This window comes from Peromyscus leucopus, chromosome 5 (assembly GCF_004664715.2).
Source record: "Peromyscus leucopus breed LL Stock chromosome 5, UCI_PerLeu_2.1, whole genome shotgun sequence".
In the NCBI taxonomy this organism is placed as follows: domain Eukaryota; kingdom Metazoa; phylum Chordata; class Mammalia; order Rodentia; family Cricetidae; genus Peromyscus; species Peromyscus leucopus.
This window is the reverse complement of record NC_051067.1, coordinates 2,839,163-2,860,269: the sequence shown is the minus strand read 5'-3', so window position 1 is coordinate 2,860,269 and position 21,107 is coordinate 2,839,163. Positions and strand designations below refer to the sequence as shown.

At 39.9% G+C, this 21,107-nt stretch overlaps 2 protein-coding genes across 2 annotated transcripts in view; both read left to right on the top strand.

Annotated features, from left to right (window-relative positions):
- Nucleotides 1-863: 863 nt before the first annotated feature.
- On the top strand, nt 864-3,005 carry LOC114709701 (protein CTLA-2-beta-like). The gene is made up of 5 exons (XM_028893669.2): nt 864-1,026; nt 1,672-1,797; nt 2,067-2,189; nt 2,287-2,397; nt 2,700-3,005. The coding sequence occupies exons 1-4, from the start codon at nt 943-945 to the stop codon at nt 2,395-2,397; spliced, it is 444 nt and encodes a 147-aa protein (XP_028749502.1). The 5' UTR covers nt 864-942; the 3' UTR covers nt 2,700-3,005.
- LOC114709705 (protein CTLA-2-beta-like) overlaps nt 895-21,107 on the top strand; it is a 32,293-nt gene continuing 12,080 nt past the window's right edge. Inside the window, exon 1 of the mRNA XM_037205663.1 lies at nt 895-965. The gene's annotated coding sequence lies outside the window, so the exon portion shown is untranslated. The remainder of the gene's footprint in view (nt 966-21,107) is intronic.

Here is a 21,107-nt window from a genome sequence, read left to right as displayed (position 1 = left end):
TAGAATAAGATAAAGTCCAGGCCCGGGAAAAACTGGACCAATCAAGGATGAACCCGTACTAACCCCCTCCCCTCTAAGAAATTTTATGGGTTTTGCCTATAAAAACTAACTTCCCCAAGAAAGAGTAACTCTTCTCTGTCTCACTTGAGATGGCTTGAGATAAGTTCCCTGTCATGACTTGTAACAGATAAACCTTGCTTTTGCATTCTGGTATGCTCGTCTTTGGTGGTCTCTCTGGGGGTTATGATCGGGGCACAACACTCATTGAGGTAGGTATCCCTGATACCAAAATTCACTCCTTTAGTTTGAACAGCTCCAGTGCTTTTTCTAAAGCTGCGAAACACTGATGTCAGGCTGAATGACAAGTTTCTCTAACATCTCTGTTTTCTTGTTATTATTTCATCCTCTCTAAGATGCTCCTGTCTGTCACAGGCTGAGTGTCAGGCAAGGACGTCACAGATACACCCCCCTTGATGTTTATGATGTGCTGTCTGCAGCGCCTTCACAGTTCCTAGGCTAGCATATGTTCTCCATACCGATGTGGAATCTGAGGTAGAGCTGTGGCATGCAAAAACTGTCCCCATTGAGTTCATCCTCCCACAATTCTGTTGTTTTGAAACCTCAGTTTTTCACACCAGGCCATCCCTGAGTCTTAGGATTCTCAAAAGCCACATTCTGTAAGACACAGCTTGGGAGTGGGCTTTTTCTCCAGAACCATGTTTCCTGCCTGGGAGCCTGACTCACTAGTCAAGCTAGCTTATGACTTTACTCTGTGGGCCAGGCTGAGGCTTCAGGGAAGAGCTAGGCACTGTTCCAGAGAGGAAAGGGTGGAGCCACAGGCTGCTCTGCTCCTGCACCACTAGCCTCCTTTGTAAAAAGCCCTTAGCCAGGTCTGGACAGCACAGTTCTGGTTTCACCTTTGAGCAGAAGCTGCAGCACTCCATGAGGGAGCTGAGACAGGCAAGGTATACAGGCCCTGGATCCTTCGGAATCATGCTCCAAAAACATCCTCACAACTTTGCTCTGGTAACCTGACTTCTCTTCTTTCTCTAGGTTTTGTTTTACTTTATTTTCTTGTTTGTTTTCTTTTTTTAGTTTTGTTGTTGATGTTATTTTTATTGTTTTAAGATAATAATAGAATTACATAATTGCCCCTCCCCTGCACCTGTGGGCCCCCCCCCCCTTTCCTTTCTCACAACCTCAGAAATACCCTTCCTGACTCATTTAAAAATCCGGCCTCTTTTTGCATTGTTGCTACAATTATGATTACAAAGAAAAGGGGGTGGTGTGGGATCTGCCCTTTCTGATTGGACAGTTCTGGCTTGGCAAGATGCAGCAGGTTGTGGGGGCTCCGGTGCAGGCCAGGGAGGAGGTCACTGGCAGTCCCATACTCAGAGCTGAATGGTGAAGTGGCAAGTCAGAAGTTAAGAGCTGGGGCCCTTGGCAAATCCCCAGTTAGACAAGAGTTACCAGGGGGAGCAGGCCCCCAGCTATGCACCCACACTTACCTAGGGTACCCTGCCTCACCCCAACTTGGAGCTGGCTCCCTGCTGCTTCCTAGCAGTCATTTGTACCACCTGGTGCCCTCCTACTAGTCAGAATGCATAATATTACTTCTGTGTAGGTTTTCACGGCTGATCAGTTGGTATTGGGCAATTCCTTGTTCCCTAGGTTTTTGTGACCTCATTAGTGCTCTCCTACTGCTTGAGAATGGCCTCAGCTGCTCCACCACGTGATCCCAGTTTGGATGCTGAATGGGAGGAATGGAAGATGAACTTTAAAAAATCCTACAGCCCGGTTGGTAACATTTCAGAAAGAATGGGCCTTGCTGTTGGGGGTCTGTAGGCATAAATGTGGCCACAGAGGCCAGCCATCACTGAGGACTTGCTTAAGACATGCACTATGAACTCAAGGTGACCAGCTTTGCTAATCCTCTGGGTATGGAGAATGGCTGGCTGTGGTGTCCTGAGATCCCTCTCCATGGCTCCTTTTTACCTGTTGCTTTACAGTCCATTTGTGTGTGGAGTTAATAAGAAGAAAATACTATCTATTGTGTTCATTTCCAGGATGAAGAAGGACACAGAAGAGCAGTGTGGGAAAAGAATAAGAAAATTGTTGATAGTCACAATGCAGACTATGAGCAGGGAAAGACAAGCTTCAGTATGGATCTGAATGGATTTGGCGACATGGTGAGTAAGATATGGATTATTAATTCTGTGCCTGTTCAAGAAAGGTCTTTACATTTAGTCTCTTGGAGTTCAATGTTTTGTTTACTTTTCCATGAAGACACTGGAGGAATTCAAGACAGGTTGCAATGGAATTTTAAAATCCCCTGAAGATTTGCCTAAATCTAAGACTTTAGAAGAGAACAGCAATGAGGCACCTGTGATGGATTAGGTAAGACAGTGTCTCATCTCTACCCTCAGTTGCCCACAGGAAGCCAAGGAGAAACTGAAGTCCTCACTGAGGTCAGCTGTAGAACAACTGGAGTTTCACTGTTTGACTAAGTGTTCTGCTCTATGAAGTGTGGAGAGAGTTTATATTAGGCTGTCGATGACAACCTTTTCTTCTTGATTGGGGTACTGTAGCTGGGTATATAGTATGGTGACTGTGAAGGAAAAAGGCTTCAGGGAAGGTACTGTGAGAAAGCCACTGTGCTGCAATCTTTCTAATCAGTGTGATATGTGCTTTTCTTCCAGCTGGATTAGCAGGAGGGGCAGGATTGGCAAGAGTAAGATAGCCTAGGAGTAAAGCAATCACTCTGTCATTGCCTCAGGAGCCTACTGCCAAGATGTGAGCTGCATGATGCTGAAAGAATAGACTGGGGAAAGAAGGAACAGGAGGAGTTCTCTCCATCACATTGTCCAGCATGTGCTGTGTAGAATGAAACACTGAAGTCATCTAATGTTAACACTGTGATATGAACTACCATGAATATTCACACTAATAAAGTATTAACAATGTTTATCTCTATATCTTAAAATTAAAGCTTGATTTTAAATGTAGTATTATGCTTTCTTTCTGGTTTTGTTTCAGTAAGATTTTGTTAAACCCTTCTGCTTGAAGGTATACCTGGCTGTGGGAAGGTGTTCTAGGAGAAGTAGTGCCAGGTTCTCTCATTATAGAGTCTGTTTCCCATCCTTGGTTGAGCTCTGTTCCCTGGGCTTTGGGTGCCCACTTTCAGGAATGATCTGAAAGTAGACAAGGAATTTTCTGGGATTCCAGTTTGTTAATTTGCATGAGTTAATCAAATATAATTAGTGACTAGAAATCTGGTCAGGAAGAGATGGCACCCTCTGTCCCAGTGCCCTGATCCTGTACCATGGATCTCATTTTATATGATCGTATCAGTGAACTGCACTAGCTGTGCTGTGACCACACAGAAGCCATCTAAAGGATGAGGTCTGAGTGACAGAACTGTAGTCTATGCTCCAGTGACCCTTTCATAAACAAACAGCCCAGTCATGCAAAAAGGTACATGGTTGTCTCATGCTGCAATTACATTAAGTCCAACCTCAAAAGTCATCAGTTTCAGAAGGGTTCAAATCTCCAAAAGGCCTAAGGAATGTCATTACCTGTGACTACCTTTTGAAGTTAACATAACAACAGCACATTACAGACTTCCAATCCAAAATGAATTATAGGGACATAACAAGGAATAAAAAGTCCAAAAGTGTTGGATCAGAATGGCTCTGACCCTCTAAGATTGCCCCCACCTCTCCTGTTCTGAGTGCGCTGAGGTCAGGCTGTTCTGCGGATGTTTTGCTGTTTGGTATATCTCGTGGTTTGGCAACTGTGACTTCCTGGGGCATGCTGATCATTCCTTGACCCTGGGTGCTTGATAAACAATTCTGTTTGTTCCTCCTGAAAGGGTATATAAGATGGGTAAGAAAGAATAAAGGGAGTCCTGATGCTTGCAGCTTGACTGGTGTGTGCTGTGTTCATCCCGACTTCCCTCGCCAGGCTTTGGGCCTAATTGTTGTGCAGGCACGGCACAAAACAAAAGAACCATATACTAAATTCCATGGCTGACTGTGTCAGCCAACCACCTCAGCTATGTTTCCTGTAGGATATGTAGACTCTAAGCTCTTGGGCTGGTTCTTGCCATATGTTTAGCTTTCTCTGGTGGATATCTCATGGCTCTGGTCTCACCACCTTTGGTGAACTCCACTGCTAGTCAGTTCCATGAGGGGTCTGTCAGTGCCTGCTTGCAGATGCTCTGACCTGAGAAGAAGTGCCTCTCCTCAGTGTCTCTCAGAATCCATGACTCACCAAATTTAGGAATTTTCATGCCTATGGAACCAGTTGTTCACATATTATACCACGTGGTTTTCAGACACCTTTGGGTAAAGCTTGGCACTTTTGGATGTTAAACTCATCCATTTCTCTTCACTGATTCTGTGGACTCATTTCACTGGAGAGCAATTTTCCAGAATACTTTAAAGGTTCCACAACCAATCCACCATGACTCTTCCATTGTTACAGGCATGTTTTTAAGTCTGTATGAGAGTCTCTTTCATTTCCAGGATCTTAAGTTCCAACAATGACTTTTAAAAACACATATGGATAGTTATAAGAAAGAGCATTTATAAGCTAAGAAATAGCCAGATGTTTCTAGGACCATTAGAAGGTAGTCTAAGAGTGTTCCAGTCATATCTCTCCTGCTGCCTTTCCTACATTAATCTCTGGTATCCCCATCTCACCCTGTTCCTGTTCCATATCCTGCTGCCTCATCACCAGCTAGGGGACACCTGTGAGGCTGTGGGATGTAGTTCACATTCAAACCCCAGCAGTAGCAGCTGCACAACTGTTATAGTTCTCTGTGATTGAACATTATCAACCAGGATTGACCTCTTGAACACAGAACAGATGTTGCTTATGTATTATATGTGTATAATATATAACTGAATTATATGCATAGTTGTTCATACTGACTTCCCAGAATTGTACACAGGTCAGTCCACCCTGCTTTCCTCATGGTGCCAGTTGCATGCCAGAAAACCATGAGACAAATACATCTCCCAAAACAGAAATCAGCCCTTACACCTTTGCAGACAATATCTTGCACTATAGGCTGGACTCCAGCTATTGCCCAGCTCTGTGTCCTACAGCAGGGTATTTAATAACCTATTCTCACTTTTCTATCCTTTGGTTAAATGTATTCACCATCAACAAATCCCTTTCTTGGTCTCCAAAATTTATGATGTCTTTCTTCCATTTCAGTATCCCCCTTCTCATTTAATGACCTACCTCTGCCACTCTGCCACACACACTGAAATCCAGGTCCAACACATCATTAATACCCATGCTATTTATCTTTAATACCCTGGTTTCATTTGCTGAACATAATAATCTCTGTTTCCACATGTTTCCTACAAATGTCTTGACATAATTTTCGTTATGTCTGAAGGAAAGTATATTGAATGAGTACATTGTGTTTTCTTTATTCATTCATCATTTGGTGGATGTCTCAGTTGGTCACATGTCTTAGCTGTTGAGAATGGTGCAGCAGTGAGCCCAGGTGTATGAATGACTCAGGTATGTTGACTTAGAATCTCATGGATACTCAGCAGTGGTATATCTGTGTTTCAGTTATAATTTTATGTAGCTGGAGTTTCTGGTCCTGCTTGGCCCACGGTCAGGACCAATCTCTCTCACCCACCAGTCCCGCAGCTGCTCAGACCCAACCAAGTAAACACACAGAAACTTATATTGCTTATAAGCTGTATGGCTGTGGCAGGCTTCTTGTTAACTGTTCTTATATCTTAAATCAACCAATTTCTATTAATTGGTTAATAAGTTAATACATATTAAGTATTAGATTCAGGTTCTTTAGGATAGAACACCTTTTGGAATGATCTTTGTAACATACATTTAACTAGACTTCTCTAATTTTTAGTATGTGTTTCTTGCTTGATATTGTTCGCATTGGTTGTAGTTCCCTCTTATTTAGGTCATTATCCTTCATTACTCCTAGACAATATTTGATAACCATTCCTTTGTATATAGTCTGGTATTAGGTTAGAACCTTCTTATTTAGATAAAAGGGGGAGATGTAGTGGGTAGCCATTCCAACTTTGATCTGGAAGTTCCAACTCCCATTGAGGCTTTGGTAACTGTCACGCCTACAAGGTGGGGCTGAGAGAGGACCTGGAGACCCATGATCTGGATGCGCCAGCTCTCTTGGTTCCTGGACCCAGGATGCTGTAGGTAGGACTGAGCAGAGTTCTCCAGAGAACACCACCGACTGCTCTACATCTTTCCCAGACTGTGCAACCTATCCCTTCACTTGTAAGTTACCCCACAAAATAAGCCCCCCTTTTAACTATGTGGAGTGGCCTTAATAATTTCACCAATAATTTAGTTTCTTGAGAAACCTGCACACTTAATTCCCAGTGTCTGCAGTGGTCCACATCCCCGTCCACAGTGGACTCTGACTCTTTCCTTGGACTTTCACTTGTCATGAGCTTTGAATCCCTGACACTCTGATTCTGGTGGAGAGACTCTGAGAGCAGGTTGAATTTACATTTCCCTTCTTGCTAAGGACATTGAACTTTAACTTTTTTTTTTTTTAACTATGTACAAAACTTCTTAGATAACTTGTCAGTTTATTGGCTATTGTTAAAGCTTTATTTTTCTTTAATTTTGAGATTACAACATAATTATACCACTTCCCTTTCTCCTTTCCTTCTTCCAAGTACTCCAATATAGACCCTCCTTCCTCTATTTGTAATTCAGGGCTTTTTTTTTTTCATTGTATGTTGTTACATCTGCCTGCGTGTGTCTGTGTGTGTATGTATATGAATGTGTGTGTTTGGGAAGTTCTTGTCAAACTGGTATTTCATTTGCTTGGTAGAGTTATACCAAGACATTTTATATTATTTGTGGCTATGATGAAGGCTATTGTTTCCCTGCTATCTTTCAGCCCAGTTAGTGTTTGAATATAAGAGGGCTACTAATTCTTTTTTTGAATTGATCTTGTATCCAGACATTTCCCTAAGATGTTTATCAGCTGTAGGAGTTCCTTGGTATAATTCTTTACATTACTTATGTATACTATCATATCAACTGTGAATAATGATACTTTGACTTTTTCCTTTCCTATTTATATCTCCTTGATTTCCCTTAGTTCTCATACTACTCTAGCAAGAACTTCAAGTACTACATTTAATAGATATGGGGAGATTAGATAACCTTGGCCTGTTCCTGATTTTGGTGTAATTGATTTGTGTTTCTTTCCATTTAATTTGAAGTTGGCTATAAGCTTACTCAATATCACCTTTATTATGTTTAGGTATGTCCCTTATATCCTGATCTCCCTAAGACATTTATGATGAAGGGGTGTTTGATTTGGTCAAAGGCTTTTTCTGCATCTAATGAAAAGATCATATGGTGTTTCTTTCTTTCAGTTTGATTTTGTGATAGATTGCATTGACAAATTTTCATATTTTGAACCATCCTAGCATCTATGAAGTAAAGTCTACTTGATCATGGTTGATGATCTCTTGATGTGTCTTGGATTTGGGTTGTAAATATTTTATTATTTTTATCTATGTTCATAACAAAAATTGCTCTATAAACTCTTTCTTTTTTGAGTCTTTGTGTGTTTTGGGTATCAGGTTGACTGTGACCTCAGAAAATGAATTTGGCAGTGTCTTTCTGTTTCGATTTTGCAGAATAATTTGGGGAATATTGGTATTGGGTGTGTTTTGAAAATGTGGTAGAATTCTGCACTAAAACTGTCTGAGCCTGGGCTTTTTTTTTGATTGGGAGATTTTAAAGAGTGACTCTATTCCCTTAGAAGATATAGGTCTATTTAAATTGTTTAGATGATCTTGATTTAACTTTGGTAAGTGGAAACTATCAAGAATTTTAGCCAGTTCTTTTAAACTTTACAATTTTGTGAAGTGCATTTTTTGAAATATAACCTAATATTTCTTTAGATTTCCTTGGTATCTGTTGTTATGCCCCCTTTTATTTCTGATTTTGTTAATTTCGATACTCTGTCTGCCTTCTAGTTATATTGGATAAGGGTTTGTCTGTATTTTTTATTTTCTTAAAGAACCCATTTTTTGTTTCATTGATTTTTTTTATATTGTTCTCTTTGTTTCTATTGTATTGATTCCAGCCCTTAGTTTGATCATTTTCTGCTGCATACTCCTCTTGGGTGCATTTTTTTCTTTTTGTTCTAGAGCTTTGGGAGTGCTGTTAAGTCACTATAATGAAAGCTCTGTGGTTTCTTTATGAAGGAATTTGGTGCTATTAACTTTTCTTTTAGCACCACTTTCATTGTGTCCCATAAGTTTGGGTATGTGGTGTATTCATTTCATTGAATTCTTAGGTGTCTTTATTTTCCATCTTTATTTCTGCCTTGACCCAGAAGTCATTCAGTATAAAATTGTTTAATTTCCAAGAGTTTGTAGGCTTTCTGTTGTTTCTGTTGTTAGTGTAATCCAGCTTTAATCCACTGTGGTCTGATGGGAAACAAGGGCTTATTTCAATTTACTTATATTCATAGAGACTTGCTTTGTGACCCAGTATATGCTCATTTTGGAGAAAGTTGTGTGAGGTGCTGAGAAGAAGGTATAATCTTTTGTGTTTGGGTGAAATGTTCTGTAGATATCTGTTTGGTCCATTTGGTTCACAAAGTCTGTTAACTCCATTAGTACTCTGTTCAGTTTATGACTGGGTGGCCTGTTCATTGGTGAAATTAGGGTATCAAAGTCTTCCATGATCAATGTGTGAGGGTTGATGTGTGATTTAAGCTTTAGTAATGTTTCTTTTACAAATGTGGGTGTCCTTGCATTTGGGGCATAGATGTTGAGAATTGAGATGGCTTCGTGTTGGATTTTTCCTTTGATGAGCATGAAATGTCATTCTCCACTTCTTTTGATTAAATTTGGTTCAATGTATATTTTTTATTATATATTAGTATAGCAATACAAATTTCCTTCTTGGGTCCATTTGCTTGGAAAAGCTTTTTCCAACATGTTACTCTAAGGTAATGTCTATCTTTGATGTTGAGGTATTTCTTGTATGCAGCAGAAGGAGATCTTGTTTTCAAAATCAGTCTGTTAGTCTGTTTTTTTTTTAAAATTGGGAAATGGAGTCCATTAATATTGAGAGATATAAATGACCAGTGATTGTTAGTTTCTGTTATTTTGCTGTAGGTTATGGTGGTTGTGTGTGTGTGTGTGTGTGTGTGTGTGTGTGTGTGTGTGTGTGTGTGTTTGTGTGTGTCCCTTCTTTGGGTTTGCTGCAGGTAAGGATTATTTATTGCCTGTGTTTTCATGGTGCAGTTAACCTTCTTGAATTAGTTTTTCCTGTTAAAGGTACCTTCTATAAGGCTACATTTGTGGATATTATTTAAATTAGATTTTATTGTGGGATATCTTGTTTCCTCTATCTATGGTGATTGAAAGTTTCACTGGGTATAATACTTTGGGTCTCTAGAGGTCTCTAGAGTCTGTAGCACATCCGTCCAGGCCCTCTGGCCTTTAGAGTCTCCATTGAGATGTCAGATGTAATTCTAAGAGCTTTGCCTTTATTTGTTACATGGCCTTTCCCTCTTGCAGCTTTTACTATTCATTCTCTGTTCTGTGTGTTTAGCGTTTTGATTATTATGTGTCAAAGGAACTTTCTTTTCTGGTCCAATCTATTTGGTGTTCTGTAAGCTTCTTTATAGGCATGTCTTTCTCTAGATTAGGAAATTTTTCTTCTATTATTTTGTTAAAAATATTTTCTGGACTTTTGTGGTGGGAATCATCTCCTTTTTCTATTTATATTTTTCTTAGATTTGACCTTTTCATAGTGTCCCAGATCCTGAATGTTTTGTGTCAGGAATTTTCTAGATTTAGCATTTTTTTAACCAATGTATCTATTTCTTCTATCCTATCATATCTTCAGTGCCTGAGATTTGCTTTTCTATCTCTTATATTCTGTTGGTGATGCATGTCTGTAGTTCCTGTTTGCTTGTATTGACTTTCCATTCCAGAAACCCCTCAATTTGTGTTTTCTTTATTGCTTCTATTTCCATTTTCATATCTTGAACAGTTTTATCTTTTTTCTTCAACTGTTTGTCTGGTTTTCTTGACATTCTTTAAGGTATTTATTGATTTTCTCCAATTTTTTGTTCTCTTTTCCTCAATTTCTTTAAGGGATTTATTCATTTCCTCTTTAAGGAGATCTATCATCTTCATCCAGTTGTTTTAAATGTTATTTTCTTATGCTTCAGCTGTGTTAGAATATTCAGGGTTTACTACAGTGGAATGGCTGGGCTCTGATGGTCACATATTGCCCTAGCTTGTTGTATGCTATTTTGTTCGTGTTCTGAAATATAAGGCTTGTCTGGAGATCAGAGGGTGGAACTAGCCACTAGTTAACCATAGAAGCTAGATAGTGGTGGCACACACCCTCAATCCCAGCATTTGGGAGGAAGAAGCAGGAAGATCAGGAGTTCAAGGCCACCTTAGGCTACAGGAGAGTTGAACCAGTCTAAAAGAAAAACAGAGCCTGGCGTGGTGGTGCATGTCTTCAATATCAGCACTGGGATTGTGGGGAAAGGAGACAGGACTATAAGGTGGGTGGTGACAGGATCTGGGCCCTTTTAGTCTGGGAATTTCTAGAGTCAAATCTGTACTGGCTGCTGCTCACTTTTCTGATCTTTCAGCTTCCACCCTTATATCTGACTCTGGGTTTCTATTTAATAAGGATTAACTAGGATTGTGCTTCATCTCACATCCAACTTTGGGGGCATGAATTCATGAGAAAGCTGCTTGCCTTCAACTTTACAGCCACAGGCACAGGCCAAAGCTGCGGGAAGGTGGCTCCTGCTAAATTTACCTCCTCAATAGCTAGGTTTTTCTTTCTTTTTTTTTTTTTCCCCAAGCCTCTGATCAAGTTTATGATTTTTCTGTTGCAGCCTCTCTGCAACAACTCCACAGATGCTTGAGCTCCAAACATTGTAGGAGTTAGGAACTTTCACATGTTCCCCTATGCAGACAGCTGGCTCTTTGGCTTTTCTCTCCTGGTGGGTTGTGGGTTTTCCCTGGATCCACCTCTCAGGCTGCTGCTACACTAGGTAACTGCCTTGACACTCAATTGGGCTTCTACTGTTCTACACAGCAGCAGTCAGCCTCACACTTCACCATCATGTTCATCGTCATCCTCAGCAGATTTGGTGAGACATTTGGAAATTCTTAAAGGGAGGAATTCGTTAAAAGAAAGAGCTTTTTCCCATGTTAAAAAATGGGAAACACTAATACAATAGAGTGAGTTAGGTTTCTGTATGATTACACAATGGATGGTTTAAAAATAGAACAATTAAATGAAGGGATAATCAACTTAACTGGGATTAGCATAATTTTAATAATGGTTTTGATATTTCTCATTATCAGTTTGATAATTCTTGGTTTATCGATAAAAAAGTTGGTTCATATGAGTGCCAAGATAAAAGCCTTAGAAAAACTTATTAAAACAGATTATAGATATTCACACCCAGACAGAAGAATTTAAAGGAGAACCAACCTCATCATAACATTATAAAATTGGAGAGTAACAGCCCAAGCTTTTCAAACAACCAACCTTAATTTATCCAGTCATCTTAAAGAAACAACTGCCAAATGACAGATATCCCCAAAGCTGTGTAAGAACTGACTGGATTCCTTTGGAAATGTTAGATCTGAGATTTACAGAAGCGATGATCTCATATAGTCTGCATTCACCTTTTGTGAAGCACATGTCAAATTCATGGTCAACTAATAACAGAATTGTCCCACAAGATTGGAAAGACTTGGGTAGAACAGTTTTGGAGACTGGTCCTTGATTACAGTGGAGGACCTGGTAGACAGGTGAGTCTAGGACCATTGAACAACAAAGTAGGGCTAGAGGTATGGAAATCTCCCAAGACCAACTTCTTGGAATAGTAGCTTATGCTGATGTACAAAGACATCTCTATATGATGACCACACCCTGGCTCTGTGTCACAAAGTAGCTTTGAATGTTTGGGAGAGATTAAAGAAGTTAGAAAGAGAACTGAGTTATTTACTAAAGATAAAAAGGGCCCAAAAGAAACATTCTCTGACTTTTTTTTTTTTTTTTTTTTTTTTTTTTTTTACAAAAATTGACTTCAGCTGTAAATAGAATGATACCAAATTCAAAAGCTAGACAAATAATAATTGAATCTTTGGATTTTTAAGTTGCTAATTCACAAATCAAAAAGGTAATTGGGCCTTTAAAGGAAAGATCAGCAACCACAGAGGAATGGATCCAGTCAATATTGAATCTCATAACCATGATGATCATTGGATAGGAGAGGTGATTTCCTGAGGCTTGAAGAAAAATCAAAACATGAGATGTTATAATTTTGGTGAACAAGGTCAGCTGAAAGGAGATCATAGACAGGGTATTCCTAGAAACAATATGTTTTCTAGGAATAATCCTAACAGAAGGCACATCCCTACTGGAGTATATAGAAGATGTAGCAAAGGCAGACATTGGACCTGGACTGATCAATACAGATCAAAAAGGGACAAACAGGGTAACCCTTTGCCATTGTGAAATGTCTTGGGGAGCCTCTTGCAGACCTCCATGTCAAATCTGGTTCACTCATTCCCTGTGACTGTGGGGGAAACTCCTTCCCAGAGCAACTAAGGGCCTAATGCCTATTGTAAAAGACCATACTGCTCTGGATGATAGAACAACTTTAGAAAATAAAACAAAAGTTTCAGGAGAAACCATAAATCAAAATTGATAAAGATTAGATTTGAACAAGAGAGACCTCTTGATTAGAAAAGGTGATGGTTCATCAACCAGTGTGGCCATTCAATCTAAACTAACCTATAAGACCATCAAATGCTTCTCGTTTGATCAGATATAACTTGCCAAAGGGAAATGCCCCAAAGTTAGGGTTGGGGCAGGGTTTTGTTTTTGTATTTCCAGGAAAATAAAAACAACCATCTTGAAGAATTTAAAGACATACGGACAAATGAGCATCCAAAGAAGAAGGAAAAACTACCCTGAAAAAATTACCTAGAAAAAGAATAATCTGACCTACTGTGATCTCTGAAGTCTCCAAAAAGATAATTGGGCCTCCCAATCATGATTCCACCTGGATTGTGGTGATGCCATTAAGCTGACAAACACCATCTAAAGATCTGCTTTGGACTACAAACTGCTCAGGACAATTTCAAGGTGGCTGACTGAAATGATCCAGCCTCACAGACTGCTCTAGCCAGGACTTGAGGCAAACTCTGTGCTTTCCTTTTATACAGAGACTAGAAAACAAATGATACAGCTAGCTCTCCCAGGACTTGAGAATTATCCCATTTTTTAGGGTCCCCTAAAGATGCTATCATCCCCAGAAAGCAGGAAGTAATTTTAAGAACACAATGCCCATATTCCCAAGAGGTAGTGTGGGTGGGTTTTGGTTGTTCAGTGGGTTATGGATATTTGTCAATGTTTAGGGTGGTTGGTTACAAGTTGTTATTGGTAATGGTCAGGAAAAATGTGAACAAAGAAGATTAGATTCAGGGATCATATTCTAAAAAGAAAAAAAGAGGATATACACAAAGGATAAAAGTGTAGATTATTGGATCTACTTTTTTTTGTTTGTTTGTTTTTTTGAGACAGGATTTCTCTGTGTAGCTTTGCACTTTTCCTGGAACTCACTCTGTAGCCCAGGTTGGCCTTGAACTCACAGAGATCTGCCTGCCTCTGCCTCCCAAGTGCTGGGATTAAAGGTGTGTGCCACCACTGCCCAGCTGGATCTACTTTTAAACCACAAAGAAACTACTAGTTTTAAATATTTTAAAGTGGTTTGGATTTTTGTATATTGATACAAATTTAAAGTTATTTTGTTACAGAAATGATAGGATTAAAAATGTAGATTATTGAATATACTTTTAAACCAAGAAAGCAACACTAGTTTTAAATATCTTACATTGATATGGATTTATGTATATTGATACAAATTTAAGGTTATTTTGGTTAGAACATACTGTACATAAGTTTCTACTCTTGTTAAAGATATTGTATCTATACAGCTCATCTAACAATGTAATGTAAATTTTGAGTCCTTGAAAATTATTATTACAAACTATTTAGGATAATAAATGCAGGTTAGTAGGTAATCACCTATTACAATCAAACTTATATCATGTTAGGTATGTTATAAAGTCAAACAGAGATATATTTTAGATAGGCCAGTGGTCTTCAAACACTACAAAATATGGCATTTAAGATGTTTTAATAACATAAGGTTCTATTTTTTTTTTTTAACAATGAGACATATCTATCTGCTCCTGGCAGCACCAACCTACTTCAGAGCTGATAAGCATTAAAGAAACTCCATGTGGAGTTTACTTTCTTTGTGTTAAAAGTTGGCCACTGGGCCAAAAATCTGCCCTTACCTTGACTGCTGACAGGATGCCGTACAAATTGGATAAGCAGGACACATAAGTAAGTGACTGCTGAACTTTGCCAAGGCAAAGCAGGACAGTCCTGCTTCACAAAAAAAGTCTGTCAGATAATCTAGGCCTGTAGGCTAAAGATGGATGCCCCAACATTACAGAGGAACCTTGAGTGACTGTCCAGGCAGCCTGATGTTTCTGTCATTTCTTATTTTTGGAAGTTGTTTGCTCTACACTTCCTGTTTACTCAGGTAATATTATATCCTTCTCAGGTTTCCAATGGAGTTGAAGACTTTATACTTACAGTTTTCCTTTTTAAAAATTTCAGAAAAGACACTCACAAAAGAGGTGTAGAGTACAAAAGGTTGAGAGACATCAAAAGATAGTTTTGGGTTGGTAATGCAAGTTAGGATAGAAAGTGAATTAGGTACAACACATTGAACTCAGCAAGATAGGATAGATAATGGAGTATTTTCTCCGAACTTCTCAAATGCTAATGGACTAGACACTGTTAATGTAATTATTGTCTGTATATATTTGTATATAATTATTGTTCTTATTATTAGTCCACTGTTCACTGCAGCTGTATTGGTGATTTTCCATATAGAAGGACTGCCAAAGTATTTTAATAGCATTAAACATTCTCTCAACTGTAGATGTAACCTTCTTATTAAATAAGAAACACAGAGCCAAATACAGAGTTAAAAGCCCAAGAGATCAGAGCAGTAGCTGAGAGCTGAGACTTAAAACCACCTTTCTTACCCTTCACTGCCACTATCATCCTTCCCTTCAGAAAGTAACCTACTTCCTGTGTATCTGTCTTTTTATGGACTTTCTGTTCTGCCTTCTCATTGGTTGTAAACCCAACTACATGACCTCCTCATCACTGCCTGTCTATACTGACCTCCAGGTTTCTATGGTTGGTATTGAGATTAAAGGCATGTGTCTCCATGCTGGCTGTATCCTTGAACACACAGAGATCTATCTGTCATGCGATCAGGATAAAAGGTGTGCACCACCACCACCTGGCTTCTGCTATGGCTTGCTATTAGCTCTGACTCCCAGGCAACTTTATTTATTAACATACAAATAGAATCACATTTCAGTACAAATAAAATATCACCATATTCAACAAAAACTGAACATGAAAAATGAAGGGTTCAAAGCCCATGAAACATAAATTTCAGGTGCATGTTATTTAATGAACTCATTGGATATTAAAAGCAAAATGGAGGGTTTTTGTTTGTTTGTTTGTTTGTTTGTTTGAGACAGGGTTTCTCTGTGTAGTTTTTGGAGCCTGTCCTGGAACTCACTCTGTAGACCAGGCTGGTCTTGAACTCACAGAGAACCACCTGGCTCTGCCTCCCCAGTGATGGGATTAAAGGTGTGTGCTACCACCACATGGCACAAAATGGAGTTTTAACTTCTTATAAACAAAACAATCTTAGGGCAGTTCTTTACTATGTTTTTAGGGAGAAGAGTGATGCAGACATCGCTGGTTCAGGCCAGCACAATGAGTTTCAATGATGATCTCAGGACCTGTCATTGATTTGATGTTTTTTACTTGACTCCTTCTTGACATACCCATGTGTGATGTCACCTTTCACACAGTGTCCTAATTGACATATTTTAGAAGAGGGATTTGAAGAGCCTGTCATCCCTTTCTATTTCCATGGCCTCGGGACTCCACAAAAACTCACAGTGGACCCAGATTTCTTCCCTCATGCCATCCCTTTGTGTCAGCCTCCAAAACCAGTTGTTCTCTCAACCAAGAAACCCATTTGTCTTGCTGGACTGGGAATTGGCAGTCACACCAGATCTGAACTGACATATAGAGAAATCAACAAAGATAAGACTAATTATCTGTGGGCCCCGGCCCCCCGCTGTGAGTGGCTGCCACCTTGCTTGCCGACCTTGACCAGGTGTCCTCCCTATTCAGATTCCCTGCCCATTTCCTTCTCACCTAATGATCACCAGAGAGATCACTGGAGATTCTTTGTTCCTGTATCCTGCATTTGGTATAAACAGTTTAGATGCAAGAATGTAGAACATTCCCTAGCGAACTTCTGCCCTCCCAGAATCCTCTATTGTGCTGTAAGCCTGTATTTAAGGTTTCCTCCCTCTTTCAATAAACGGCATTTGGCATTTGGCATTCACCCTTGGCAAATGACTCGCTGTCTCTCGTCTCTTATTTTCTAATTCGCAGCCCCTCGCTCAGACATGGTGAAAGGGTATCGGTAACGCAGGAGTTACTGCAACAAATGGAGGTCCCTACCAAGATCTGAGAAAGAAGGAACAAGCTGTTGGACACCTGAAAGGTGAGGCTGGCCAGCAATTTAAAGAAAAAAGAAAAGATAAAGGTGAATTGAAATGGGTGCAGCTAGCTCACAGTCAGTTAATTGGACTGTTGAAGCAGGAAGGCACCGAAGTCAAGAAAGGGCAAGACAGCTAAAGATTTTAAATAAAAAAGGAAATCTTCCCAATAGAGAAGAGGGAAGGAAAGGTAATTTCTCCCATTAGAAAAGGGAGAAAAAAATTTATCAAGAAAGGAAAGGATTTTCCTGGTAAAAAGGGGAAAAATTTTTGAAACTAGGCCTAAAAATTTGGGCCCTGTAGAGGAAGGATGACCAAAAGAGAGAAGCCTCTTCCCAGTGGTAATGGAGGAAGAAAAGACTTTTTCCAATTGTAGAGTTTTCAGGATAGCTGGAACTCTGAGCCATTTCTCCCTGCCAGTGCAGAGTGGCAGCATCTGAATTACAAAGAATCAGCAGGTAGGCTTCATTGCTGCTGGCTGAACAGCAAGCGAGCCCAGAGGTTAGAAGTTTGGCTGTCTGCTTATTTTGGTTCAAATGTTTTTTTTTTTTTTTTTTTTTATTTTCCCCTCAGAGTGGGAATAATTCAATATTTAGTATCCCTTCGTCGGAAATGTTTTTCTGTTTTTCCCTTATGGTGGGAATAACTCGTTATTAGGTACTCTCTTCTTGGGAAACAAGTTTGTGTGTGTGCACGCCCAGCGGTGGCGGACAAAGGCATGCATGAGATAGCCCAGAGCAGCGGGTGGACAGGTATGCACTGGTGGGAGGCAGAGCTGCGCTGGAGCGTGGATGGAGCACATCCCAGACAGGCGCTGGCACTAGAGCCGGAGCACTGGGTGGAGCCAAAGCTAAGCCACAGCCTCAGTGCCAGGCGAGCAGAGGCCGGGGACAGGCGTTAAAACTTCTGGTAACAAATGGTTTCGATCAGGGCTTGGGATGCTAAGTCAATGCTGTTTGAATAAAGGATGTTCTCTTCTTTTGATTGTCTTAATAAATGTTTGGATTTTCATGGTAGATAAACTAAAAGAAGAAAATTCATAATTTTGAGCTATTTATTATGCGTGCTCCTGTCTGTTGATCATTACTGAAAATTTGGCTCTGCAATTTAAGTTGCTTTCTAGAAATTCTTGGTTTAATTCTCTAGAAATATAACACCTGAAATGGATTGGGTTGTTAGCTTATTAAATAATGTTGCTAAGATAAACCCAAAATAAATAATCTCTTACTGATAAAGAGGTTACAAAATTATTTTTCCAGTAAATAAAATACAGGTAAATTGTTTGGTCCACATTGTTAATAATTGGCTATTTGTGCTAATGTGTTATTTGGGATCTATAAAAAAGGATCCTCTTTTTAAGATTTAATAAAAATACTCCAGAGTATTACCTAAAGTTAACTCTTCAAATCCTATAGAGATTGTATTTAATGCTTTTATAATTGGCATATGTAAAAAGGACCATGGAAATAGAAGCTGGCGATAGAATTGCTCAATTATTATTGCTTTCATATTTTAAATGCAAAATGGTGCCTATATGTAGAACTGGAGGCTTTGGAAGTACAGGAGAAAAGGTGTTTTGACAAACAGTTATCTATGATAAACAGCCAAAATTAAAAATAAAATTATATGGGATTGAGATTAAAAGATTATTGGATTCTGGTACTGGATATATCTATAATTTTGCAAGCATTCTGTGATACCAATTGGCCCCTTAAAAATTCCACCTCTATAGACGGGCCCAGCAGCAGCGACAAGCAGAGGCAGGTAGGCCCACGGTGGCAGCCTGCTGAGACAGACATACAGGCCCCGTGGTGGCCCACAGAGATAGACAGGCCCAGCAGCTGCAGCCGACAGGGTCATACAGGCCCGGCGGCGGCGGCCCACAGAGGTAGACCAGCCTGGCAGCAGCGACAAGCAGAGGCAGGTAGGCCCACGGTGGCAGCCGGCAGAGACATACAGGCCAGGCGGCAGTCCACAGAGGTAGACAGGCCCGGCAGCTGCGGCCGACAGGGACATACAGGCCCAGAGGTGGCCCGCAGAGGTAGACAGGCCCAGCAGCGGTGGCCAACAGGGACATACAGGCCCGGCAGTGGCCCGCAGAGGTAGATGAGCCTGGCAGCAGCGACAAGCAGAGGCAGGGACGCCTCTAACCCCCAAACCCTGGGAAGAAGCTATCTTCGTGGGATGGAACCAGAACAAATCTGAACACTCTGTCTGAGGACAACCCAGGACCCAGCTGCTGATCCTGCAAAACCCAACAACTTGGAGGTGTTGGTAAGACTACCCCACTCAGCTGAAATCCACCCAGGAGAGGGTTCAGATCCCTACAGTTTGAAGTCTGAAGAAATAAGATCAGCTGAGGAGTTGATGAATGAACAAATTGTGACCTGGGAACACAGAAGAAGGCGCAGACCAGCCACCAAACCAGATCACCAGAATCATAAGTATATACTTAACCGAATGAGATCAGCTGCCCCTGAAGAAACAGCCCAATAGCACCAATTTAACCAAGAACTCCTACTGAACTAAGATTAAAAATTAAAACAAGGGAGGCACTCTCAGACACAGACACCACCTGCACCGCACAGAGGAAGAGATGAGTAGACGCCAGTGCAAAAATACAGGCAACAACATAAAGACCTATATGGCAACATCAGAACCTAGTGATTCTACACCTGCAAAACCTGAACATACCAAGACAGAAGAAACAGAAGAAATCAACCCTAAAAACAACTTTAAGAAGATAATAGAGGCCCTTAAAGAAGAAATAAAACATTCCCTTAAAGAAGAAATAAAAACTTCCCTTAAAGAGGAAATGAAAAACTCCATTAAAGAGGAAATAAAAAACTCCCTTAAAGAAATGGAAGAAAAAATGAACAAAAAATGGGAAGAAATCAAAGAAAGCCAATTAAACAAAAAAATTAAACAAAAAAAGCAATTAAACAGATGAAAGAAACTGTCTTTCTGGGTTTGGGTTACCTCACTCAGGATGATTTTTTCTAGTTCCATCCATTTGCCTGCAAATTTCATGCTTTCATTGTTTTTCTCTGCTGAGTAGTACTCCATTGTGTATATGTACCACATTTTTTCCATCCATTCTTCCGTTGATGGGCATCTAGGTTGTTTCCAGGTTCTGGCTATTACAAATAGTGCTGCTATGAACATAGCTGAGCATGTATCTTTATGGTATGAATCAGCATTCCTTGGGTATATGCCCAAGAGTGGGATGGCTGGGTCTTGAGGTAGTTCAATTCCTAATTTTCTGAGGAACCGCCATACTGATTTCCACAGTGGTTGTACAAGTTTACATTCCCACCAACAGTGGAGGAGTGTTCCCTTTGCTCCACATCCTCTCCAACATTGACTGTCATTGGTGTTTTTGATCGAAGTCATTTTGACAGGTGTAAGGTGGTATCTCAGAGTCATTATTGTTTTGCATTTCTTTGATGATTAAGGATGTTGAGCATTTCAAATGTCTTTCAGCCATTTGTAGTTCTTGTTTTGTGAATTCTCTGTTTAGCTCTTTAGCCCATTTTTTAATTGGACTGTTCAGTATTTTGATGTCTAGTTTCTTGAGTTCTTTATATATTGTGGAGATCAATCCTCTGTCAGATGTGGGGTTGGTGAAGATCTTTTCCCATTCTGTTGGCTGTCTTTTTGTCTTATTGACTGTCTTTTGCCCTGCAAAAGCTTCTCAGTTTCGAGAGGTCCAATTTATTAATTGTTGTGCTCAGGGTCTGTGCTGTTGGTGTTTTATTTAGGAAATGGTCTCCGGTGTCAATGCGTTCAAGAGTGCTTCCTACTTTCTTTTCTATTAAGTTTAGTGTAACTGGATTTATGTTCAGGTCTTTGATCCACTTGGACTTGAGATTTGTGCATGGTGACAGATATGGATCTATTTGTAATCTTTTACATATTAAGATCCAGTTATGCCAGCACCATTTGTTGAAGATACTTTCTTTTTTCCATTGTATAGTTTTGGCTCCTTTGTCAAAAACCAGGTGTTCATATGTGCATGGATTAATGTCAGGGTCTTCAATTCAATTCCATTGGTCCATATGTCGGTTATTATACCAGTACCAAGCTGTTTTTATTACTATAGCTCTATAGTAGAGTTTGAGGTCAGGGATGGTGATGCCTCCAAAGGTTGCTTTATCGTATAGGATTCTTTTAGCTATCCTGGGTCTTTTGTTTTTCCATATAAAGTTGAGTATTTTTCTTTCCAAGTCTGTGAAGAATTGTGTTGGGATTTTGATGGGGATTACATTGAATCTGTAGATTGCTTTTGGTAAGATTACCATTTTTACTATGTTAATCCTACCTATCCATGAGCATGGGAGATCCTTCCATTTTCTGATACCTTCTTCAATTTCTTTCTTTAGAGAT